This window comes from Prorops nasuta, unplaced genomic scaffold (assembly GCF_024137725.1).
Source record: "Prorops nasuta isolate Cenicafe-Biocafe unplaced genomic scaffold, Cenicafe_Pnas_1.2 PNAS00007, whole genome shotgun sequence".
NCBI lineage: Eukaryota > Metazoa > Arthropoda > Insecta > Hymenoptera > Bethylidae > Prorops > Prorops nasuta.
In genome coordinates, this window is record NW_027116804.1 from 115,228 (window position 1) to 141,102 (window position 25,875).

At 31.9% G+C, this 25,875-nt stretch overlaps 4 protein-coding genes across 10 annotated transcripts; 2 read left to right on the plus strand and 2 right to left on the minus strand.

Moving 5' to 3' along the window:
• The first annotated feature begins 164 nt into the window (after positions 1 to 164).
• Ald1 (fructose-bisphosphate aldolase) lies at positions 165 to 2,956 on the plus strand. Of its 2 annotated transcripts, XM_066729598.1 has the most exons (5): positions 165 to 387; positions 1,123 to 1,332; positions 1,457 to 2,254; positions 2,514 to 2,634; positions 2,735 to 2,956. In XM_066729598.1, exons 2-4 carry the CDS (start codon positions 1,126 to 1,128, stop codon positions 2,607 to 2,609), a joined length of 1,101 nt encoding a protein of 366 aa, XP_066585695.1. In that variant the 5' UTR covers positions 165 to 387; positions 1,123 to 1,125; the 3' UTR covers positions 2,610 to 2,634; positions 2,735 to 2,956. The 2 variants fall into 2 exon arrangements, with proteins under 2 accessions (XP_066585695.1, XP_066585696.1); XM_066729599.1 differs by lacking the exon at positions 2,514 to 2,634.
• A 374-nt stretch (positions 2,957 to 3,330) lies between these two features.
• On the minus strand, positions 3,331 to 5,277 carry Pis (phosphatidylinositol synthase). 2 transcript variants are annotated; one of them, XM_066729603.1, is made up of 5 exons: positions 5,158 to 5,277; positions 4,728 to 4,856; positions 4,270 to 4,558; positions 4,037 to 4,200; positions 3,331 to 3,964 (listed from the first exon to the last, which is right to left on the minus strand). In XM_066729603.1, exons 2-5 carry the CDS (start codon positions 4,771 to 4,773, stop codon positions 3,810 to 3,812), a joined length of 654 nt encoding a protein of 217 aa, XP_066585700.1. In that variant the 5' UTR covers positions 4,774 to 4,856; positions 5,158 to 5,277; the 3' UTR covers positions 3,331 to 3,809. The 2 variants fall into 2 exon arrangements, with proteins under 2 accessions (XP_066585700.1, XP_066585701.1); XM_066729604.1 differs by lacking the exon at positions 5,158 to 5,277 and having other exon boundaries at positions 4,728 to 5,102.
• Positions 5,278 to 5,425: 148 nt separating this feature from the next.
• On the plus strand, positions 5,426 to 16,285 carry LOC136775101 (serine-rich adhesin for platelets-like). 5 transcript variants are annotated; one of them, XM_066729578.1, is made up of 10 exons: positions 5,426 to 6,632; positions 7,578 to 8,168; positions 9,894 to 10,007; positions 10,137 to 10,499; positions 10,701 to 10,982; positions 11,071 to 11,461; positions 11,530 to 11,985; positions 12,116 to 12,497; positions 12,571 to 14,573; positions 14,698 to 16,285. In XM_066729578.1, the coding sequence occupies exons 2-10, from the start codon at positions 7,902 to 7,904 to the stop codon at positions 14,766 to 14,768; spliced, it is 4,329 nt and encodes a 1,442-aa protein (XP_066585675.1). In that variant the 5' UTR covers positions 5,426 to 6,632; positions 7,578 to 7,901; the 3' UTR covers positions 14,769 to 16,285. The 5 variants fall into 5 exon arrangements, with proteins under 5 accessions (XP_066585675.1, XP_066585676.1, XP_066585677.1 ...); XM_066729579.1 differs by having other exon boundaries at positions 7,818 to 8,168; XM_066729580.1 differs by having other exon boundaries at positions 5,426 to 5,812; positions 7,818 to 8,168.
• Positions 16,286 to 18,706: 2,421 nt separating this feature from the next.
• Positions 18,707 to 20,959, minus strand: LOC136775105 (CXXC-type zinc finger protein 1-like). The gene is made up of 6 exons (XM_066729595.1): positions 20,829 to 20,959; positions 20,634 to 20,755; positions 20,464 to 20,554; positions 20,160 to 20,380; positions 19,495 to 20,071; positions 18,707 to 19,421 (listed from the first exon to the last, which is right to left on the minus strand). Exons 1-6 carry the CDS (start codon positions 20,856 to 20,858, stop codon positions 18,906 to 18,908), a joined length of 1,557 nt encoding a protein of 518 aa, XP_066585692.1. The 5' UTR covers positions 20,859 to 20,959; the 3' UTR covers positions 18,707 to 18,905.
• Between the last annotated feature and the right edge of the window lie 4,916 nt (positions 20,960 to 25,875).

A 25,875-nucleotide genomic window follows, 5' to 3' on the forward strand; every position in this document is an offset into this window, starting at 1 on the left:
GCGCAAATAAGCTCGAAACCCCCCGACCCGACCCGACCCGACCTCGTCCGAGCGTCAACGAACGTTTTCTCCCCCCTTTTCTCCACTCCTAATCTCTCCTACTACCTATACAGATACTCTGAAAAAGTATGCTCCACTGACTGATACCACTGGTATATGTACAAGTATACCTATCTGAGTCGGTGAGTGGTGAGTCCCGGATTTAAGCCACTATTGCAGCATTTGCAGCAGTGTCCATTTATCTTATATACCAGTCTATACAGAACTACCGAACGATTCGAGTCGTTCGCTGCTTAGCTCCTCTTCGGCCATTCAACAATTGAACTTGAGCACAATCAAACGAGAACTTGAATCAACTTAAAAAATCGATCGACTTATTTTAAAGTAGTAAGTAGAAGCGACTAACACAGTAAAGTATTTTCGTCATGCATTTATAAATCCAATACATTCTAACATCCAAGACGTGTCGTGCAGAGGACAGTTTAACCTTCATGCTGCTACTTTGACCTTGACTGACATTTGGCCGACACCCACCACGTCATTCAAAGATCCTCAATCTTTGCAAGCTCGTAATATTAATTATCATTCATTATCCGCTTTCTTCTGCCCTTTCACCTAGATATAAATGCGATAACATTGCTCATCATCCAAAAATAATGTCAATTGAAATATGTGAATCTGTTTCGGGATTATGCAAAAATAAGTGAAGACACGTGTATATATGCATGTTTATGTGTATCCTACTAGCTTTTACCAACCATTGATTATTAAGTGGAATGAAATTGATTATATCATTATATTTTTAGTTTTTTCGAAATAGAGCGTTGACGAATTTTTTCTTAAATTACTAAACACTATACATAGTAAAAAATGTTCCTTTACAAATAACTTTTAACTGTTTATACGCGTCAGTTGTATTCCATAGTATATTTTTATGCAAAAAAGGGTAGATAAGACAATTATATACACAATAAGTTTCAGGTATATTTTTAAATTTCCACTCGTTATACACAAACGTAATGTACTTTATACATTACATCTATAAGATATTAGAAGACATTACTTCCTGTTTGTAGTCGTTATATACGTTTTAAAGTATTAATTGACAATTAATTTTGATAGAAAATGGTGGCGGACAAATATGAAAAAGCCGAGCCGGAATTGAAGAAGGAGTTAAAACAGATAGCCGAGCAAATAGTTGCACCTGGAAAAGGAATTCTCGCCGCTGACGAATCTACTACGACGATTGGTAAACGTCTCCAGGACATCAGCGTTGAGAATAACGAAGAAAACCGCAAGGCTTATAGACAGCTTCTTTTCACCACTGACAAAGTAAGATTAGAGCTTGAAAGCCCTGGTAACAAAGTTGGTGTCAATGACATGACAATGACCAATTTTGTTGCTGGGAAGCTTAAGAGAAAAATATGTTTCTTTCTGACTTATCAAATAATTGCAGGAAGTCATTGGGCAGTATGTGTCAGGAGTAATTTTGTTCCATGAAACTCTGTACCAAAAAGCTGACGATGGAACACCATTTGTGGAGCTTTTGAAGCAACGTGGTATCATCCCTGGTATAAAAGTGGATAAAGGTGTAGTACCACTTTTTGGTAGTGACAATGAATGCACTACCCAAGGTTTGGATGACTTGCAAGCCCGATGCATTCAATATAAGAAGGATGGCTGTCATTTTGCCAAATGGAGATGCGTTCTTAAAATCACCAAAGACACGCCAAGTAAATTGGCAATTCTAGAAAACGCTAATGTCCTTGCTCGTTATGCATCTATTTGTCAGAGTGCAAGGATCGTACCGATCGTCGAACCAGAAATTTTACCCGATGGTGATCATGACTTGGCACGGTGTCAGCAAGTAACGGAAGAGGTCCTTGCCGCTGTTTATAAAGCTTTGTCCGATCATCATGTCTACCTCGAGGGTACTCTGTTAAAGCCTAACATGGTAACACCCGGCCAGAGTTGTCCAAAGAAAGCTACCCCACAGGAAATTGCAGCTGCAACGGTTACTGCACTTATGCGCACCGTTCCACCAGCAGTAACTGGTGTCACTTTCTTAAGTGGTGGCCAATCCGAAGAGGAGGCCTCTGTCAATCTGGACGCAATCAACAAATTCCCAGCGAAAAAGCCTTGGGCGCTTACTTTCAGCTACGGACGTGCCCTTCAAGCCTCTGTTCTTCGTGCATGGGGAGGCAAACCTGATCAAATTGCTGCTGGTCAACAAGAGCTCATCAAAAGAGCCAAAGTATTTATTCCAGTTCTTTACTTTAATCTTATCTTTCTCTCGGTTTATATGTTTACTCACTTTTAACATAGTATACAGTACCTGTTTTTATTTTTATCCCTGCTTTGATTCTTTATTTTTTCTTACGAAACCACATGTACCAAATAACGTGTGTGTTTTCACTATTTTTTCTTTTCCCTTTTAACTTCTTCACCATTATTGTAACTATACTTTTGTTCTTTTTTTTTGCATGTTTATTTATTTTTTCTGCTTACCTTAGGCAAACAGTGCCGCCTGCCAAGGAAAGTACGTGGCTGGCAGTGTTGTTAGTAAAGCCGCTGACGCCTCTCTTTTTGTGAAATCCCATGCCTATTAAATCCTCAGTCGTTTTTCGCATGATAGTAAGTAGATCATGCGGTGAAAGTATTTTTTTAAATAATTCTTATGATATATTATAGCAGTGAACAACATTGAAATTGAAAAATAATTATTTTATTGTAGGCCAACAGTGAGTCGGCACTTGGTAAATATGCTGGTGGTGTAGCTGGAGCCGCAGGAGATGCTGCACTCTTCGTTGCTAACCATGCATATTAATTTGATTCAGTGATCAGCTTAACCAATCCAATCTTTAGGATTCATGAATTTAGCTTTATGCCGACATTTATGCATCGATTGTAAAAGTATCCTTTAAATGAATGGCGTAATTAAATCAAATTAACTTTCTCCGTTGTCTTGTATTGTTCAAGTTGTTAATGGTTTAGAACTTATTGAAAAAAATAAATGACACGAATTACGACAAAAACAATACGAAATGCTATGTATCGAGTTTATTTGACTTAATTGATCAAATATTCTCACTGTATAAACATTAAATTGAACGATTTCTGCGCTTCATTACACAACGCTACACATTAGGCACAGAAGACCTGCTATCATGTTAAAATTAATAATTGTCACAGAATCATGATATAAAATTGTTAAGATTTTGATTGCAATCAGAAAATTATTATTTCGTTCTTCATAAATAAATCCTTGTGTATACTATCACTAGCCTTAGAAATACTTTTATAATTTAAGGTAATTATTTGATCAAAGAATGAGGTTGAGTAGTAGTTTATTTATACATATATACATGAATAATATATAGACACGTTTTCTGTTATAAATGTTGATCGGTGAAGATCACTATTAAAAATAAAATATTTTCAAAACAATTAAATGATAAAAATTTACATCATTAATTTCAGTGGAGCTTCCATCGATAAAACTTACAATTAATAAAGTAAAGTTAATATTTCTTAACTTTTATAATCATAACATATTAATGGTTCATTGTTTGTAGTACATGCCCGCCATTAAATACAAGCTCATCTGTCTTACTGCTGAAAAGGTACTTGCGAAGATCTATATGGAAGTAAAGACTGGACTCTGTTATGCTATTATGCATCCAAAGCACAGATTGTGGAATGGGGAACAGCAGTTATATTTACTCCTTTAATATTATGGCTATGCTTATTAATTATCTCATAGGAGTATATCACATTTACTTTGACTAGCACTAATATAAAAAGGAACTTTAATTGTCTTTAAGTTTAGACTGACGTTCTTTAACGTCTATTATGCTTAGATTAATGCAAGATACATAACCGTGAAGGATTGATATAGCAGATTTTATAATCGCTATTGGAGCGGAAAGATACGCAATTAATCGGAAAATTCCCACACTAGCAACTGCAAAGAATTTGATAAGCAAATTATCACTATCTTTATATTATTATCATTACTAATAGTATTAATACTTACACGTAGGTCCTTCTGTAAAATTTAACAAATATAAGGAAGCATAAAATGCTTCATTACCAGCACACATAATGAAAAGTACTGTCCGGTTGGTATAGTAGATGCTCATAATTGGATTTTCCGACATGTCAATAAATTTATGACTAGTCTTTCCTTGCAGCAAAGTCCTATCAAACATTCATTATGTTTAGAAAATTAAATAATTTTTCATTTTTAGGTGACTTTTTATTTCTTACGTGTGTAAATATATCCAATGACAAGCAATGTCTATGGCCATGCTTAATTGAAGCCAAAATGCGTAAGCTGGATAAAATATGCACAATGTTGCAAGAAGACATGTAGTGCCAATTCGATCAGTTAATTGGTCCAATATAGCACCAAATTTAGTGCTTTGATTGAAATACCTAGCAGCATGTCCATCCACTGCATCAAGCAGAGCACTGACTACATAACACCATGTGGCAATGATATAATTGGTAGGCATAAAATAAAATGATATTATAGCCAAGACAACCCTGGCAAATCCTGCAAACAAAATTTTTATATTTTAAAAATGGTGAATTAACAATACTGAAATTATAACTTTTGCATGGTTACATAAATAATTTTATTACTTGATCAATAGATGTGAAACCTATTAAATGCTTTATATATAGACACCTAGTAAGTAATTTAAGAAATAATCTATACTCACCGATAATGTTTGGCACAAATAAAAATATGTTTTCTGTCTCTGCCATTTTCTTGTTTTCTTAATTTATAGATTCCTGTTTGACAATCGGAGCGTCGCAATACCTAGTTTGTAGCAGAGCGCCTACAATTCCTACAAATCCAAATCTATCAATTCACTTCTCACAATCCTTACATTCTTTAAGTTGTACATATATCAGTTAATTCACAACTCTAAATAAATCAATACTGATTGAAACAAACTAAACAATATTTAAAAAAAATATTTAAATTAATTAGTCGTATAAACTATATAATCGTATTTTCGTTACTAGCAATGATTATTAGTATTTTACGCAGTAACTTGCACAAAGCTACGATATAATATCTTGTATTTACTACAGTACAAACATTAATTTACTTAAACTGACAAACTGTTTTTGATATAAAATTACCAGTGTCTTGCGGCTGCGGTTTATCGGGTTTATCCAGAAGAAATGTGTAAATAATATACATTGTATAATTTGTATAGTTAAATATAGGACCAACAATATTATCGATAAGGAACAGGAAAGCATCATATCGATTAATTACACTCGATTGGGATATCGCAGCATACGCCGCGCTCTCGAATCTCGAACATCGATCTCTCGACTGCAATTTTCCAATTCGAGAATGCGTTGTTTATCGATGATATCGATTGTTTTAAAAATCCATCTCAGGGATGTACGTATTAAATGCGCATGAAGTGGCATAGTGTGCCAAAACCATACTAAAACAATTATTATGTTTTTGACTAAAAAGTAACCTAGATGATAATCGTATGCAAGTATTACTATAATGAATCGATTGAATTGTTCACAATTAGTACATAGTACTATAAACAAAGAGAATTCTGATTCGAAGGCTGGGAATGGCTAAAGTCAATCGTTCTTCGTTCCTCTGCGCAAAAGCAAAATCGTTTGTACTCGTTTACTCTGTTTGATCCTTTCATGTGTGTCGTGCACTGGTGCCTACGCGCACGAGAGTGTGTCTCGTGTGTCTCAGTGTGTGTGTGATTTTCTCTACCTTCTACCTCTTGGCTACATTTATTATTTCGTGCATTTTAAGGTGCATTTAATTAACGCTTTCAAAAATATAAGAAAACAATGACATTTTTGTAGTTTTATAGTAGTAGTAACAGCCTAGTACTACTGTAGTTTAACTGTGGTGTAGTAGTAGTAACACTATACAAGCAGCATTACACACATATATACACCATCGTACCACACCAGGCACCACCGTCCACCACCATCACCAACGGCAGCAGTAGAGCACGATGTGAAACATCATATACTCATTTTTCTCATATCAACTAACGTTATTAATCATTTTGATCTTTCAAAACCTAAATATAAAATGTATCAATCGCTCTTTTGAACATTTTCGTGAAATGTAGTGAAGAGTATGTTTGGAGCAAGAAAAGATAAGATGAATTTGAGAAAAAAATTGTGTAGTGCGATCGATAACTCGCTGTCGATTTAGTGTAGTAAAATATACATATATATACACTACACACCTCTTTTAGCAATTCAATTTAGTGTTCTATGAATTGTGTGTAAGACGCAATTAACATTACAAAAAAATGCAGTGTAGAAGTACGTACTCCAGCAGTTGTGTGCAGTGACACTCGAAAAAAATGTCGTGATGTATATTCAATCTAACGAGTTGTGAACGAAAATAATTGTAATGCCTGGAGTAGGAGCAGAAATCCATTTCGGCTTCCTTAGCCATTAATGGCTACAGTTTTATAGCGGATATGCAAACTATATCATCTGCACTGAAAGAAAGCCTTATAATTTTGGAGGAGGGGAGGCATAAAGTATCGTACCCCTATAATCCACCCGACTAAAGTGGCCATATTGAATTTATAGACACTTGGATCATCAAAGTGATAATTGGGCATTGCACATATATGCACATATATGTATATATATACACATATATATATGTATATACATATATAATAGATAAAAATCTTAAGTTTTAAAACTACCAAAGTGTCCCTTTTAGTTAATACACATAATAGACAGTAGCAGCACACAACTTTCTCCTTTTTTCCACTTCAATCGAAGAAAAGAATTTCGGAAAAGACATAAGAAATATTTCGTTTTCGTTCTTCCATTTTAAAAGAAACCATATAAAGACTAGCAATCTAATCAAACAACGTTTAATTTAACATTCAAATCAATTAAAAGGTGTACCACCTCATGCACACACCCGGAACAGTTAATGCATTAAAGATTACATCTTACGTTATTATAAGTCTTAAGCGTAAAACGATCCTACGAATTAGAGTGCAAGCTAAGCTCTTTAACCTAAAAACAAGATTCGCGCGAGGTTCTTTGGACGATGGAACAATAAATAGTAGTATCAAAATATCTTGAAGATGAAAATCTATTCTTATCCTTAAAAAATGTTCAGACCTACGAAAAAAGAAATTATTATCTTTTAGATTATTATTGCATTTTACCAATTAAATGTTAATGCTTTTAACGTTATATGGTTAGTATTAGAACTATGCTTAATAAATTTTTTTGATTTATAAAATGTTTTTGCATTCGGTTAATTGTTTTTATAAAAAGAAATCACATTTTTTCAATTTAATATGTGAAGAGAATACTTGATTTTGTGCTTGTGTCGCGTGTTTGTAGTGTGTGTATACTTATATATCGTGTAAACCATTATACCCTGTGTCCCTACCTACTGCTACTGATCTTGCATGTGTTGGTATACAACACCCAATTGTATATACTAGTATATATACATTCTACTGGTATTTTACCAGCTATTAGATTATCCCTACATATACTATACTACTAAACCAAAAAAATAGGCAACAATACATTACGTGGCTTCCATGTAACATTTGCTCTAAAATATAAAAAGAAATTGAAGAAAATATAAAAATATATATGTGCCACGGATTGAAAGCAATTAAGAGAAAATAAATGACAATGGTCTGAAAACAACTAGTGTTCAACGGATATACTGTAAAAAATCTATTAGAAACATATCGTGGAAAAATTTCTTTCCGACGCGACAACAAGAGCGACAAATGGTTTGTTTTGTGCAGGCAATTAACAAATAACCAAATCCGGTATTTTGTGTTACCGGTAGGCATTAGAAAAAATGTTAAGAAGAGAATGACAAAGACAATATGAGCACAGCGGACACAGCGCTGTCACTCCCGATCAAGATGGCCCCAGGGCCGGAACACCGTCAAGAGCCGGTTGCTCCAGATAAAAGCGCTGAAGATAATATGGAAGACGTTCCATCCAATTGTAATTTAGAAGGTTCAGCCACAAATCCTGAAATTGACAATGCATCTAATGTAGATATAAGTGTTCCTGTGGATACTGATCAAAAAGCTTCAGATTTGATCATCCAAACAGCATCGTTTACTTCCAATTCTGAATCCAAGCAGGTGAGAAATTTTTTATTTCTATACATATTATATATTTACTTTTACTTAACTACAGATATCATAAATGTATGGTTAACAGTTACATGTCAAATGAGTGTATTTTTATAGTATAGTAGAGAGGTTTTAACACCCATCTTTTAGCTTTACGAAAAGCAGGTAAAAACTGCTCAAAAGGGAGATGTGTACTGTATTAGAGCTGAATATTCTATTGGCAATTGATAAAGAAATAAGTTTTGATGTTATTTACTTTATGGTAAACGCTAAATAGAAGACTTTAGTAGTATAGTAGCTATATACGTAGAAGTAATGAATGTGCTGTTGTTATTAATGGAAAGATGTGTAAATATAATTATCCTTCTAATTGAACCACTTGAAACTCTTGATTATTTCAAGTTTCAATCTAATTTTGTGCTTTGACCAGTCACAATCTTGATGCATGTGTTTTTACAAACATTTGTTAGAAAATGAAATATGTAAGATTATTAAAACTAAGGAAAATGTCGAAAAGAATGAATCATTTTACAAAGGTAATTTTTAAGAAACCCGAATAATTACGGCCCTGAACTTGTCGTGCTCGTGCTGCTGCTATCCCAGTATAATGGCGGCGGCCATGCTGGAAAGTGCGCGCCGCGCCCGCTTCTTCATATCCATTTAAAATTTGGTGGCTGCCTACGATATTTTACTAGTAATTTTTATTCTCATCATTTTTTTTCTTGCTGAATTATATTGAGGTTCGCAGATTAAATCGCGTGATGTAATTATCTCTTTATTATATCATAAGTCTGCGGCAGTTAATTGTAATAGAGCTGTGTGACTGTGATTGTGACTGTGCCGACCCGGGTGCCCTCTAAAAATATAAATTCAGATTTCAGTACCGGCACGGGGCACTGTCTAGCAGATTTCTCCATCAGTAAGATATTATTACTCTAATATTTCAACCATAAATATAATCAATTTCAATTGAAGTTGGATTCAGGAGTTTTCGGCCAATGGCATTTTTGGATTTCGATATTTTAACTCTCAGCCCTTGTGGCTTTTTAACGACTTAAACTTATTAGAGTGGGTCAATTCCGTTTTCTCTCTCAAGTTTCACGTCGTGCTCGAGATAAATTCATCGTTATTTGTCCTTTTGAATTTCCAAGAGCTTCTCAGTGTCTTGCACAGTTACTGGGTTATTAGCTGGTAAAAAAATTACATATTACACTGTTGGAACATCGTTAATACCCTAACACTAATATTAAGTAATCATTTATTCGAAGAGGCGGTTTCAGTTATACACGATATATTCAAACAATGGCGACTACATCGATCTCGTTACCAAAGAACGATAACTCGTCTGATTTATAAAGATTTTTAAGTAAATTTATAAAGTGCATAAGTTTAAAAAATTCATTTGAATTATATTTTGATACTATTTATTTTTTAATATTATTTATGAAATTGCTATTAACTAATTAATCAGTAATGACCTTAAAGCATGTTTTTTGTCTTGTATAGAAATCATTTATTTTATCATTTTATTCATATGAAGTGACTTTAGAAAGATAAATAAAGATAGCAAATATGTCAGATTAAAAAAACAATAGTTTTTTTAATTGGACTAATCTGGAAATATTACATTCAATAGGCAGAAATAGCTGTTAAATTATATGCCATAATATTTATTATATATACCCATGCACATAGATGAATAAGATTTGAATAATATTTGTTTTATTATTACAGGAAGAGCCAGATACTTTGTCTAAGTTGAACGTTGGTCAGCTACGTTCATTATTGGATGAATTTATGACTTACAAATGTCCAAAAGATAGAGAAGGAAAATCTGACCTTTTTAAGGTATTATAACTGGATTGTATAGTGCTACCGAGATATTTCTGTTCATATAATCAGAGAAAATTTTTTAAATTCTGTTTTACTTAAATAAATGTAATTGTCTAATAAGAGTGTATCAATCATGTATGTTAGGAACTTTTACAAGAAGCAGAAGCGGATGAAACTGAAGAAGGACGTAGAATAATATCAAGTTCACGGGGCTTGACTAATTCAAATCGTAGGAGAAACAAAAGGGATTCAGTTTCTGAACGTCTTACACATGGTGGATCATTGCAGAATTTAACACAACCAATTTCATCAGAATTTGACAGCAGTTTTGGTTATTTAACATCTGGCTGCAGTCAAACTTATGGTGGAAGTAGAAGAAAGAATAAAAAACATACTGGCCCCAGTGTCTCTGCTAGACAGAGAGAAGGAGGCTCATTACCTTCAAATGTTAATGCATCTCATAATCTTGCATCCTCGGCTAATACTGATCTTATATTTGAGAAAAAGGTTTGTCACTGGCAATTGTGTTTTGTTTATATTTTTTGTTCATGTATTGTCTCTTTGCATCCAAGTTTTACATCTATTTTTTATTTTTATTTCTGCGGTTAAGCTTCTCAAAGTAAATCATTGTTTAAAAAAGTTTTATTTACAAGCTATATGTAACTTTATATGCATTATTCTGACTTTTTTTCTTTTTTATGATCAAAGAAGAGTTTTTGCGAGGAACGAGTAACATATGAATGGACAAATAAAGACAAGTCTAAATCATTAGAGAAATCAGTACCTGCCTTGCCTAAAAAGGACGATAAAAAGGAAAAGAGAGAAAGTAGCAAAAAAGATAGTTCTTTTAGCATATGCGAAAGTGAATTTGAAATTCGTGAGCAAAAAATTAATAAAGGGAAATACGAAACAAATGAAATGCTTGAGTCAGATAATATATCTTTAGAAGATAAATCGGATTATATGCTGATTAATTTAAGTGACTTTGAGGTAAGATGAAGCTGCATTGCTGACATAGGTTTTTCTTTTTTAAGATATGCTATGATATATAACACATGACAAATTAACTAATTAATAGGTCGGAGCTATTAGTGAGCAAAATGTTTCATCTGGTATGAGCAGTGTGACAAGGGCTTGCTCCTTTGATGCAGACGATGAAGAAGGCACTGAGATGAGAATCATGGAACCTCGTCGATCTGTTAAACAATTAATTCGCACCCCGTTTGAAATTCAAACCCCAGTGGACACAACAATAGAATTTCCAATTCACGAGCACAATGGAAGACAAGAGAAATCAAAAATGACTGTAAATGGTATGGACGTGACCACAGCGCTTCCATTTCAAACAAACAGTGTGAAATGCGTTATCAGCGGAAATTCAAATAGCGCCAATACTGCACAAGCCAAATTAGTATCAAATTTATATCCGACGATACCTGCAACTTGGCCATCTCAGAATATTGCAATGGGTAAGGGTAAAATATTTTAGCTGCTAATTTGTCTATTTCAATAAGTAAAGTTTCAATGTTTTTGACAGAGGGCCCAAGATACTCTACTCAACAAATTGCTATGAAAGATACGGGTTTAGCAGGAGGAGAAAAGAAGTCTTTGGATGAAAACGGCAACGCTGTTCAAGGCTTTAATAGCGAAAGAAAAAAAGCAACTAAAAAGAAGAAAGAAACCAATGTTATTGTTTATAAAGCACAGGATGTTAAAGGCCACCATTATGAGCAGGATATTGAGAATCAAATAAATTTTATTGAAAATAAGGATTCCAAGGTGAGAAAAGGCAAATCAAATAATCCTGTTAGAGTAAAGACAAATTCGGGAGCTAAGCCTCGCGCTAAAGGAAAAGATTCAAAAAGAGAACAATTGCCGACGAAGCTTCAAAAATCCAACTCTTTAGAAGAAATTTCCAAAACTAAACTCGAGGATCTCGTGGCAGAGAAAAGTCTTAGCTCTAGCGGTGCTAGTAGCGTATCTAGTCAACAAGGTATATCAAATTTTCTTTAAATATTGTAGCATTATTGATAAGTTAAATAAATGATATCTTGTTACCGTTGATCGAAGGCGAGAGAACATTTAAGAATAATCAGTTGATAATATGAGATTCTTATTAATAGGGACAATAAATGTAGCTTTACGTCGTGCTAAGCAAAGAAATGCTACGGAAGAAACGTCCGAAGATTCTCGGGGAGACAGACGATCATGGGGTACAGAGGAAGGACAATCCATTTATTGTAATGATATAGGGGACGATTATTCAAATCGGCGTAATATTAATAGTAGTAAGAAGAATCCAGATCTTGAGACAGAACACGAGTTTTTAGTTGTTACAAAAAAGAAAAAAAGTAAGAAACAACGTAGGAGCTCTAGCGGAAGCCGAGCTCAAAATTTAACCTCATCTGCGGTATATTTACAACGCACTAGAGGGTTCTCGAATGACTATAACAATTCATTGTCATCAGAGCTTAGAAGAAAGTCAGCTAGCAGCATGCCACCAAGGTAAATGTACATTTTTTTCATTGCTGATAATAAAATTATACTGTTAATTAATAAATAAAATGTTTCTTTACAGTGATAAGTCTGATAGTAGTGATTTGGACTCTGTTCATTCGTTGCCTGTAACATCCAATACATCAAAACATAATCTAACCAAAATACCTATCTCATCAGAAGGAACGCCACAAGCAAGCTATGCAGACATTGCTCGTATGGCAACTATAAATATATCTAATAGTTCAGACTCAAGCATGTCTGCAATGGGCTCTAATATATTGAATGTTGCATCATGGCCCACTGTTTCTAATAAAACGACTTCTGAGCCTGACAAGTTACCGCGGGACTATTACCCAAGCTTAGATGAACTACAGCAGCAAGATAGAAAAATTAAACAGCTTTCACATTCTAATAACATGAGTTGCAGTCTCACTTTTAGTCTCGATAAATTGCCTTCTTCATCTGTTTTGCCAAAAATCAAGAGTTTGTCTGAAAGATCAACCACCGAGGCTCAAGAAGAAGCCATAAATAAAAATATTCAGGTTTATAAATATGTTCAAGATATTGAAAAAATGCATCAAACCCGCTCTCAACAACAGAAACAGCAACAAATGAGCGGCTCCTTTGGTGGTAATAGCAGTAATAGTAGTAGTAGTAATAATAATTATAATAATAATAATACTAATGATGATAAATGCAATATTAACGCAAATATCGCTCCAAATGAGCAAGTCACGAATTCAAATCAAACTATAACTAAAGTTAACAATGCTATGCCGAATTGTAATTTACTTGAGAGTGGTGATAATAATTGTATTACAGACGATGCAGCAAATTGCATTTCTAACAGTAAAGACTTTAATGTGAATACAAGTTCAAGGTGTAGCACGTCACGTTCCCGACGTAATTACTTCCACATTGATCAAAATCTACAAAGTTCGTTGCACATTGACGATCAAACATTGAAAAAGTGTGGAAAAATATCGGGAGAGGGGGGGAATAAAGGATTAACTAGTTCAGATGAAAATTGTGCAGGTGACTACGAGGAGAAAAATTGTTTATCCAGTGAAGTGCCGCATAAAGATAATCAGAATAATCAGATAGAGAAAATTAGGTGCAGCAACACTAATAAGATACAGGAACGGCAAGGACAAGATGGAACTAGCGATGTCGACGTTATTACAAGAATTGGGAAGAATGATGGACAGCAGCATCAGCAGCTTAAAAACGCGAAGGAATCGCAATGTAGCTTTAACATTAGAAAACAGAATGAAGCTAAAGTACTAAACTGTCATGTAGAAAATCTAAATCCAAGTTACGAAGAAGTCACGGAAAATAAAAGCATAAGAGTAAATCGAAGCACCATGGCATCTTGTAAAAGGCCGGCAGTGATTATACTCGACGAAGCTGTGTCAGATCTTTCAAAATCCAATGATCTACCTACGGAGCTTACTTTTGGATTTGAGATCAATGAACAGCTATTGCTTTCGGATGAATCAGAGGAGAACTCTTCTACTAGTCCTGTCGCAGCATTTTCTGCTGCAAGCGCATTGACCTTAGATAAACAACCTCATCACGGCTTTGATAGAACATCGACGGTTTACAATAAACATGCGAGACACGAAAAACATTCAACAAGCCTTCACTATATGCCATCCTCATGTTCACATTTAAGCCAATCGCCTCATCATCCTATAAATCCAGTCATGATGCAATCTTTACCTCATTTAAACACTTCCTCTCGATATCATCATAACAATAATCATAATTATTATCATCACCATCAGTCCCATCGGTGTCAAAACATGTCGTCCTTATCTTCTTCGTCGCTGCCTCCGCTAACGACTGCTTCAACTCTTCCGGTTTTGGCAACGTCGATAGCAGTACCATCCGATAAATCTCTGGCTGAAACTGTAACTGCAGTTGCAAAGTCATTGTCACCGTTACCAACTTCTACCGAAACCACGGAGAAATTTCAGAAACAATCAAAAGAAGATTTTTCTAGACGATTCATAGCTCCAGAGGAAGCTATCAATGTACAGAATTACAATCATGACAAAATTGTCAAATTTGTTGAATTAGGTAAGCGTCTACACTATATCTTAAGATACGTTTAAATCTGGTATTTCTAAGTTATGAATAATGGTACTAAGTCAAATTAAATTAATTTAAGCTTTATACAATATACTATTATTTTTTTATACAGCGTGGGATGCAGTAATGAGGGAAATGCCTGGAACAGACGCTGGGCGTATACAATACTACAGTGGTCAGTGAAATATGCCATTAACCACAAAATATTATTAGTGAAATTTACTAGTTGATCTGCAAAATAAAAGTTAATTTCAGTGAAGTGAAGTGTTCATTGATCATCTGTATTTGATGTCAAAACTAATAACGTTATACAAAACGAATGAAATGGCGCAATCTGCGCCTCATTGGATACGAAAAACACGTGTATGCACATGCAGCCCCGAAACAATGTCAATGAGGTCATACACGTTTTCATGCTAAATTTACATTACGAAAGTATAATCACCAACAGCCAGTCTCAGTATTGATACTTGACTATCTGACCATTGTAAACTGTTATGTAGAATAAGATACAATTTTAAGGTAGAAGCTAAGCATGTAAATACGTGAAGGCAATTTTAGCTGTAAGCTGCAAACAACAAAATATGAAATAACCTAAGAAAAGGAAATGCGAAAAACAAAAGTTTCATCTAATTTGCTAAAATGGACTAAAACGTAAATTTACTAGAAAATTAAATTCTTAGAAATACTTTTTTTAAGTGATAGAACCCTATGTTATTGCCTTGAAGATCTGCATCTTTGCAGGTCTCTCTCCCCTCTTCTGGCCCTTCATTCTCTTTCGATACTTTTAAAAGGAAGCCTATAAACTCACATGTCTTTGTTACAGTAAATGTAATAGATAATAGAGACATACATTCACGAAGAAGCATATTACTTTCGCGCTTTAAATGTGTGATATCTTAATTAAAACGAAACAAACACCATCACAGAATAACCTTCGGACCATATCCGAAAAATCGACAAACAGAATGCGAAATCAGCTTAAAAGTTAAAACTGCATAATAAGGAGTACAGAAAGTTATGCTGTATATGAATTGTAGTAAAAAATTTTCTCAATCTTGCAAAGAGTGTACGTTTAAAATATTAAAATGGTGTGATTTAGTTAAGTGTTTAGAATGAATAACTCTTCCATTTGTGACGGGTGACAGATGATAATTTGAAAATAAAAGAGATTGGGAAATCAATTTCTGAAAATATGCGCTCAAGATTTTAAACTGTTTAAGAACAGTTTATAATGTGCTCGTGTGCTGAAAAGAAAACTTAAATTTTTACACAGACTCGCTTATTTAAGAAATAATTAGATATTAATTATTGGTTATAGTGATTATAATAAAATAATTGCTTGTGATTATAAAATATTTGTCAGTGTGAATGGATATAGTCCATATAGAAATTATGCTAGTTGCTTACAAATTTTGAGGTTGCTGTTCAACGCGATGTCAATTTTGATCCCAGAAAACGTGTAATTATAGATTTTAAAGCAGACTTATCTATAAGAAAATCTTGATATTTCATCTGTTGTTCAATCTAATTTGATCGATCATTTGAAATAGATTGGTATAACATATATTATTTTTAAATTAATCACTCGAGTTAAATGTGCGCTTTGATATGATACAAATGTTCTTACCAAATACGATATTTTTGTACATCAAAAATTTAAACTTACATTTTAATAAAAAAAAACATGTAAGTAGCCATATTTACTTGTTGCTTCTTGCAGATAAAGCTTATGTTTTAGAATGAATTATATTTTAATTATAAAAAATAAAAAAGCGAGGATTTAGTAGTCCGAGAGAGGTATATAATTGGTTAGTACTTGTTTATAAACAATTTAATCATTAATATCTTAATTAGTATTACGCTTTATTATATGAAATCGCGTAATTTACTATAATATATCTTATCGGTGAGAATTCATTTAAAATCTGATATGAAGTCATGGCCCGCTGGTTGGGCAAGAAAAATTCTCGGCGTAAGGATGTTAGCTATTTGTTACTTTTATAATATCTAATAGTTTCTTTGTTTTCTTGTTTAATATTTCATTATACATACACAAAAAATCCATTGTTTTGGGACCCAGGCATAAAGTTGCTTCAAGTTATTCGCTAGTCATAATTTCTTAATAGCTCTGTATTCTATCATGTTTTTAACAATTTGTTTTTACTAGTTCTTCCTGATTCGCTTCTATAAAGATGCAAATATTTGGCGATCCTGTTTTCTAGCTTCCAGGCTAGTTAAAAAAATTATTAGCTTAATCTCAAGATAGAAATACCATTACTTTTAGATACTTGCTGAACGTTACAAGCTTATGAGTGGAGCTGCTTAATCAGGAGCTCGTGATTTATTAAACTATATGTAATTTTGATTATGAAATTCTTAATTCAGTCTGGTAGATTAGTATAATACACCAAACAAATTACAGTATGGACACAAAAGATATCTAATCTTAAATAAGACTTCTATAACAGCTGTTTAACAATTGTTAATTATCATCATCATCATCATCGTCATTTTATTGTTATCATGAGATTGAGCAGAGCAAAGGATTTACACATTTGTAATAGATTCAAGAATCTATAAACAGTTTTGTAGTTGTCTTTCTGTATTTAGCAGGTGCGTATTTCTGTACAAAAACGATTAAAAGAAAAGAAGGATTTTAATCGATGTGAACGATGATGTAATGATTCTACAATTCTAATTATAGTGTTTATGTATCTCTTACGTTTTTATGATTGTTTTGCATGTGTAGCCTGCATGATCCCTTCTTTTCTGTTACTTGACAATGTGATTTTACAATTCATCATATTATTATTTTTTAGTATTGTATAATTATTATTAACATTATTAATACGGTAAAAAATGCATGAATAGTATCCAATGCTCTCCCTTATTACATATAAGTTTTTGAATAATCAATTATCCGAATATGATGCGATAAGTCTGTGGAAAAAGTCTAGGTATTACTAATATTTGTTATTACGAATTGATGCTGGGTCAAAGTGATAAATGAATATATTTTTGAAGAAAGCCCTTACTTTGTGTAGTTTATTGTTTCGAACAGCAAACTTATAATTTAGGCTAATAATAAGTGAATGAATGAGTGAAATAATCGTTCTCGAACAACGATTAATAATAATAGTAATTGTCGGTTAAGAGCGATTTTACGCGAATAAAGGTGTATTTTGTTTAATTAGTATTAATGAGCGTTGATCGTTATTAATAGTTAAAAATTTATGACATTTTTATATATTTTTTTTTAAATATTAATTTCGCTTGAAAAATACAAGGCTATAATATTTAAATTTTTCAATTTGCTCAGTATTTTCTAAGCGGTTCGGCTGGGAAAACTGTTTTTTTTTTTATTTTGTTTTATTATAATTTTTTGATCAGAAACATTATCAGAAATTATGAACCCCATTTGAAACCATATTAATAATAATGATACTTATGGAAATTTTAATCTCTAGAGGAAACATTATGTAACTAAGAAAAAGCGTATTTTATTTTCAACAGAGCACAGTATGTTTAATTCTATTTCTCAATATTATACCAAAAAATACTTTTATATTTTTGTTTTTTTTTTGTTTCTTAAAGTTATAACTTTAATGACTTCAATAATCCAGTTCAAAAAAGTAAACCTGAGATCTGCTTGAGAACTTTATCTTTTAAACAGAAAGTTGAAACTGGGCCTAATAATAAGTAAAACGACTATCGTCATCATGATCTAATAATGTATTGATTTAAAAGAAAACAAAATAGTTGAGAGATGCAGCATCCAATGAAAATTCAAGCATTACTGTATCTTCACGAAGGTTCGCGCAATTAACACGGAAAGTAGTACAAGCCAGCTGATGAGAACTTAATGAAGAATTTAAGAAAAAATACAAATATTATTTCAATTGAATAATTATAGAAATGGCAGTGACATTTTTTTGTTCTTCTTCCCGTAATTCTAGTTAAATTGAAAAAACTTATTGTATTCAATTATTCTTGACAATGAAAGAAACATGCTAAATAAAAAGTGACTTTTCTTTATTACTAATCAACATTTTATTATCAAGCATAATCGTTAATAATCATATTCGTGAGATTGAAAAGGATAAAAATAAACAAACGTGTTTTACAAACTGTAGGCCGTACGTTTATTTTCTCTAATCTGCTATGTACTTTAACATTGAATTTCAAAAGGAGTGACAGTGATTTTTACTATACACCATGAATTAATCTCCTCATTTATAAAATTATATAATTATAAAAATCATTGAGCTGGCATTGAGCGTAAAAGTACATATATTAACAATATTTATGTTTCAAAGTTCAAAATTCTGCTCTCTCTGGTTTTTTGTCAAAATTATACCTTCTTTGAAGCTCCTCCTCCATTGCCTGTAACTGTTCTCTACTCTGTTTTTGAGTCATCTGTTCCATCAGTTCATGGTTGTATGTAGAATGTAGCATCAAAGCCAAAACTCCAGCGCGTGTAGCCATGTTAGATCTAATTTGTCTTTCTTGTTCAACCAGCTCGTCAATTTTCAACCACTGCCTGACTCTCTCCATATCAATTTCTGCACGGCGTAATTTTTCCCAAACGTAATGCTTAACGCAGCTTTTTTTTGGAGCTCGACAGAATTCCCCAGTGGTATCGAATACATTTGTAACTAATGGACATCCGCAAACTTCATTCTCGTTTATTTTTGGGTCTTTGCAGTGCTCGGGACAAAGAACTCTAAGTCTTTTGCAGTAAGTTTTATTAATTGGATTGTAGAAATCGCAAAACATAACTTGACCTTCAATACGAGTTTTAAAAATTGAACCAAACGAAGCTTGGGACTCATACTGAAAATATAATAGATCATCTTTTAAAAGTTAAGTTACTATAATTATAATAGTAAATTAAAAAACGGATTACCTTGTTAAAACATTTTTCCATATGCTTGATAGCAGTACGAGAATGAATTTCATGACCGCAAGTTATACAATACATACTCATTTCTGTATCGTCATTATCATCGACCTCAGCTTTCGGATCAATCATTGCATTCTTAGCGCGTTCAATAATTCTGTCCAATTCCGAATGTCTCTTGTCTAATTCTTGAAGTATTCGACGTACATCATGCTGCTGTTTTCTTACAGCTTCTAATGCTCTCCTATTATTTTGTTCTGCCACACAAGGAGTAAGAGACCATTCATGTATTCTTTGTGGAAGCACTTGATATATTCTGTTAGTTGCTAATTTTAATCCACATTCATTTGAGCAATATTTACTACCAGGTCTTGATTGTCTTGTACAAGCAGGCCCATAACAATGGCGTGGTGTATCGAGCTGTTCATTTCTTTCAGTGCTAGATTCTCGCTTTCTTTTTTTGTTTAGTTTTGCAACTTTATTTAAACTTTTAGAAGGTTTTAGAGGGTCACCAAGTGCACGACAAGTTCTTTGGATACATCTGAGTTTTAATCGAACAGAAACACCAAATTTTTTCAAGTGTCTAAAAAATAACACATTATTAAACAATATATGAGATTACATGGAACACAGATAGACATCTTATAAAAAATATTATAATTATAATATACCTGCAAGCATCACATTTGCCGCAATTCTCTGAACGCAGACATCCACTACATTCTCCACACCGTTTTGATGACTTTTTAATTACTGTTGGGTCCCAAGGAGCATCATACTCATATCCATGAGTATGATCTTTCTCTCGAGACCTTTTATGCCTTTTATCATCTTGATCTGTCTTACGTGGCTTGTAGCGAGTAACTAAAGTAGGATCTTCCTCTCTGCACCTCTAAAATCAAATTTGTTACGTTTTTTTTTTTAAATGCATTATTAAAGAATTACACCTGATTAACATTAAAAATAAAATCTTACCACACAGAAGAACTGTTTAATATGTTTAGCATCTTTTTCAGTTATATTTATACAATCCCCATGATACCATTCTTCACATGCATCACATCCACTTTAATAACACCAAAAAATATATTAAGTTATAAAAATTTTCTTGAAGATAAATGAGAAAAATAAGTTGTATAACTTACATCATGAATCGTGAGCTATCAGAGCTTCTACATATGCAATATGCTTGCCCATCTTGTTTCAATAAAGTTGCAATTTTACTTTTTCTTTCAGGTAGCATAAATTGCTTTGCAATTTCTTCTTTCTAAAGTTAATATTTATAAAGGCCATAAGTGAATAAAAAATTGTAAAAAAAAACAAATCCTGTTAATACTTGCCGACAAATTTTGTTGTCTTTTATCTGTCATTATTGAGCTTGTTAAAAGATATATTGTATAAAATAATCAATATTAAATTATTTCTGACATAGAGGTACGAAACAAACGGACATTCATCGAATCTGCTCGTGAATAGTGGCCTATTACTAGATTTGTAACTAGCTGGACAACTTCAGGTTTCTAGTTCTTACCAAAGCGTGAAACGTAACGGTGACGTCAGATGACGTCACGATGACGTATAGGAGTCGTGGTGGGGAGAATAAGGAGAATCTGGTAAATGTATGGCTACCACATTTATTTTGATGGCTTTATGAACAGCATACTACCAAGGTAGGTAGAAGGCGCTAAGTTAGCATAAAGCAGCATAAAGTGAGTATACTAGACTATATGTTGTATGTACATACACGTGGTGTCCTAATATTTTTATTCAATTACCCTATCTTCAAGATGCGGGTATTTAATCAAATAAAGTACTGTGAATTATATAATTCAGATATGCTTACATTGCATTAATACATTTTTCTCTGCAATAAATAAATTTCTATTAGGAAAAAAATTATAATTGCTACATGTGTGCTTTTTTTCAGAAGGAACTTTAGTATATTGAATGAAGGTGATACTTAAATCCTCAGCCAGTATATAGGAATAAACTATGACAATAAGATAAATTATTTATTTATTGCACGTATCAATATCTTCTGTAGTTTTTATACAATATGGCAACTCGAATATGGCAAATTGTCTTTAAGATTAAAACAATGTTAATGTGCAAGAAGATGACTGTGTTAGATAAGTACTTTAATTATTATTAACACAAAATACATATAAAATATATTGGCCTTTGATACTTTGCTTTTTGTATAATATGTTACGGGTACTTTGAAAAAACAACTGTTATTAGAAGATTCATAAATAAAATGAATATAGAAAAAATGAAGGATGTGTGATAAAGACGAAAATTAAGATGGAAAGTATAGACTTAATAGGAAATCAGTTACATATATTAAATTGAATCAATAATAATGCTGAGTTAAATTTTGTGGAATTTGTATAGTATCATTAACAAAGAGATTTTTCTTACCAGTTTAATCAAACAATTACCTATAGGATTGAAAGCATTGAGAGAAACGACAGAGAGATACTAAATTCAATAGTTATTTTTATAGTTGAATATTTTTAATTACAGCATACAGAATATCTATGGACAGAGGTTTACGAAGAGAGATTTTATTACAAAGAGCTCTAATATTTACTTGGAAAATAAAATATATATAATTAGTACAGGAATCTGAGTATTTTATGTAAAAATCTAGATTTTATTCTGTTAATGTGAGTGTATCAAATATTACAAAGCAAAAGAAAACTACATCTCATTAATAATATGTTATGGTAAATATAAATATAGAGAATTAATCCTAATAGTTGATTATTATTAATGAGATGTAGTTTTCTTTTGCTTTGTAATATTTGATACACTCACATTAACCGAATAAAATTTAGATTTTTACATAAAATACTCAGATTCCTGTACTAATTATATATATTTTATTTTCCAAGTAAATATTAGAGCTCTTTGTAATAAAATCTCTCTTCGTAAACTTCTGTCCATAGATATTCTGTATTCTGTAATTAAAAATATTCAACTATGAAAATAACTATTGAATTTAGTATCTCTCTGTCGTTTCTCTCAATGCTTTCAATCCTATAGGTAATTGTTTGATTAAACTGATAAGAAAAATCTCTTTGTTAATGATACTATACAAATTCCACAAAATTTAACTCAGCATTATTATTGATTCAATTTAATATATGTAACTGATTTCCTATTAAGTCTATACTTTCCATCTTAATTTTCGTCTTTATCACACATCCTTCATTTTTTCTATATTCATTTTATTTATGAATCTTCTAATAACAGTTTTTTTTCCAAAGTACCCGTAACATATTATACAAAAAGCAAAGTATCAAAAGCCAATATATTTGATATGTATTTTGTGTTAATAATAATTAAAGTACTTATCTAACACAGTCATCTTCTTGCACATTAACATTGTTTTAATCTTAAAGACAATTTGCCATATTCGAGTTGCCATATTGTATAAAAACTACAGAAGATATTGATACGTGCAATAAATAAATAATTTATATTATTGTCATAGTTTATTCCTATATACTGGCTGAGGATTTAAGTATCACCTTCATTCAATATACTAAAGTTCCTTCTGAAAAAAAGCACACATGTAGCAATTATAATTTTTTTCCTAATAGAAATTTATTTATTGCAGAGAAAAATGTATTAATGCAATGTAAGCATATCTGAATTATATAATTCACAGTACTTTATTTGATTAAATACCCGCATCTTGAAGATAGGGTAATTGAATAAAAATATTAGGACACCGTGTATGTACATACAACACATAGTCTATACTAGCTCACTTTATGCTAACTTATAGCACCTTCGATCTACATACCTATATATGTACAGTATGTTACTACCTTGGTAGTACACTATTGCTCAATAATCTTGCGTCAGGCGAGGGGCAGTGGGGATAAGAGAGGCAAGGGGTTATCTAGGGAATTCTAGTGGACACCGTCAAATTTTTGATCGGCTATCCCTTTGACGCAAAAGAGCTGTCAAAAGCTAAATTAACCTGTATTTTGAAGAAATACAGAAACATAAATATTTTTAAAAAACAAATAAGAAGAAAGAAAGAAAGGATTTTAATAAATATATAAAGAAAAAATATCAGATGAGTATTAGTTAATAGGAAATGTTAAAGTAATTGTTAATTATTAAGAAAATATACTTTGTGGTTTTTTTATTTCTGTTACAGGTTAAATGCTGTTTCTGATGAGCTTAAATTACAGAAAAGAAATATATATAGACCAATAAATAAAAAAGGACTAATTTATGAAGCATTTCTGTGTGGACCAGTCATTTCAATAATTATGATGTAATGTTCTAATAGTGAATGTGTAAGCGTTTGGTGTATATACACAAAGAAATTTTATTATAAATTAATAATTATATATAATAATGTGTTGATTCTTATTACTATAAATTAAAGCTAGTTCAATTAAAATATTCTTTTTCTTTCCTCCTTATCTGAATTCTATACATACATAGTAATTACATATTCTCGTAGAATCTATTCTTTAAACTAATTAAATTGTAACTATTTGGAATGTGCAAGTCATAACTATTTGCTTCAATGATATTTATTATTCATTGTAAGAGAAATTGCATAGAGCCTCTGCAAATTTCTTATTAATATGTCACATCCTTCTACATATTATCTTTTATGACATTTATATGCCTCCTTTGCACTATTTTCTTCTAGTCTATAACATATAAAAATAATTTTACAATCATTAATTATTATACGCAGATCTGATGATTCTGCTGATCTCTAATTAATTTTATAAATATTGAAATCATTGATAAACCATTGTCTAGTTAAATTTGAAAAATAGGCATTTGAATGATGTTATTTAAATTTGGTATCTCTTTTGTGAGATATGTTTTCATAGTACTTGGGAAGATAAAGTTCTTTAGAAGGTATGTGTATACTAATGAGTTCATTTTGCTTTCAGCTTCGAATAGTTTTTCAACTACGTGTTTGGATATACATTTTGAATATAGAATATATTTATTTTGTTACTCCTATTATAATGTTGACAGAATTGGTAGTAAGATATATCAATCATCTGAAAATAATAGAATATATATATGGCGACTAGATAAATTAAGGATTTAAGACAGATAATTCTCAACAACAAATAGGAGTAACAAAATAAGTATTGTATATTAGGAATGGATATCCAAATATGTAGTTGGAAAATTATTTGAAGCTGAAAACAAGATTAACTCAGCAGTATACATGAATGTATTGGAGGACAATATCCTGTCAAATGTAAAGAAAAGATATCATGTAGACGAAGTACCAAACATTATATTTAAGTACAATAAATTAAGTGAAGTGTCTAGATTCTTCAAATTTAATAGAGCAATAGCTTACCTATCATCCTCACATTGATAGAATCAATTAGACAGCAGAATAAGCATACTTCAGCGTATTTGAAAATATCTAGAGAAATATTGGTATATGTTGAAAACTAGAAGAAGAAGGAACAATCAAGGCAAATAAATGTCACACAAGATGTGAAAGAATGTGACAGATCAATAAGAAATTTGAAGAGTCTCTATGCAATTTGTCTCGCATTGAATAATACAAATAATTGAAGCAAATAGTTATGACTTGCACATTTCAAATAGTTGCAATTTAATTAGTTTAAAGGATAGATTCTATGAGAATATCTAATTACTATGTATGTATAGAATTTGGATAAGGAAGAAAGAGAACGAGTATTTTAATTGAACTAGCTTTAATTTATAGTAATAGGAATCAACACATTATTATATATAATTATTAATTTATAATAGAATTTCTTTGTGTATATACACCAAACGCTTTCACAATCACTATTATAACATTACATCATAATTATTGAAATGACTGGTCCACACAGAAATGCTTCATAAATTAGTCCTTTTTTATTCATTGGTCTATATATATTTCTTTGCTGTAATTTAAACTCATCAGAAACAGCATTTAACCTGTAACAGAAATAAAAAAACCACAAAGTATATTTTCTTAATAATTTATAATTACTTTAACATTTCCTATTAACTAATACTCATCTGATATTTTTTCTTTATATATTTATTAAAATCCTTTCTTTCTTTCTTCTTATTTGTTTTTTAAAAATATTTATGTTTCTGTATTTCTTCAAAATACAGGTTAATTTAGCTTTTGACAGCTCTTTTGCGTCAAAGGGATAGCCGATCAAAAATTTGACGGTGTCCACTAGAATTCCCTAGATAACCCCTTGCCTCTCTTATCCCCACTGCCCCTCGCCTGACGCAAGATTATTGAGCAATAGTGTACTATGTAGTTGGTAGTATGCTGTTCATAAAGCCATCAAAATAAATGTGGTAGACATACATATGTATGTATACGCCGGTCACTGTATATGGTGTATA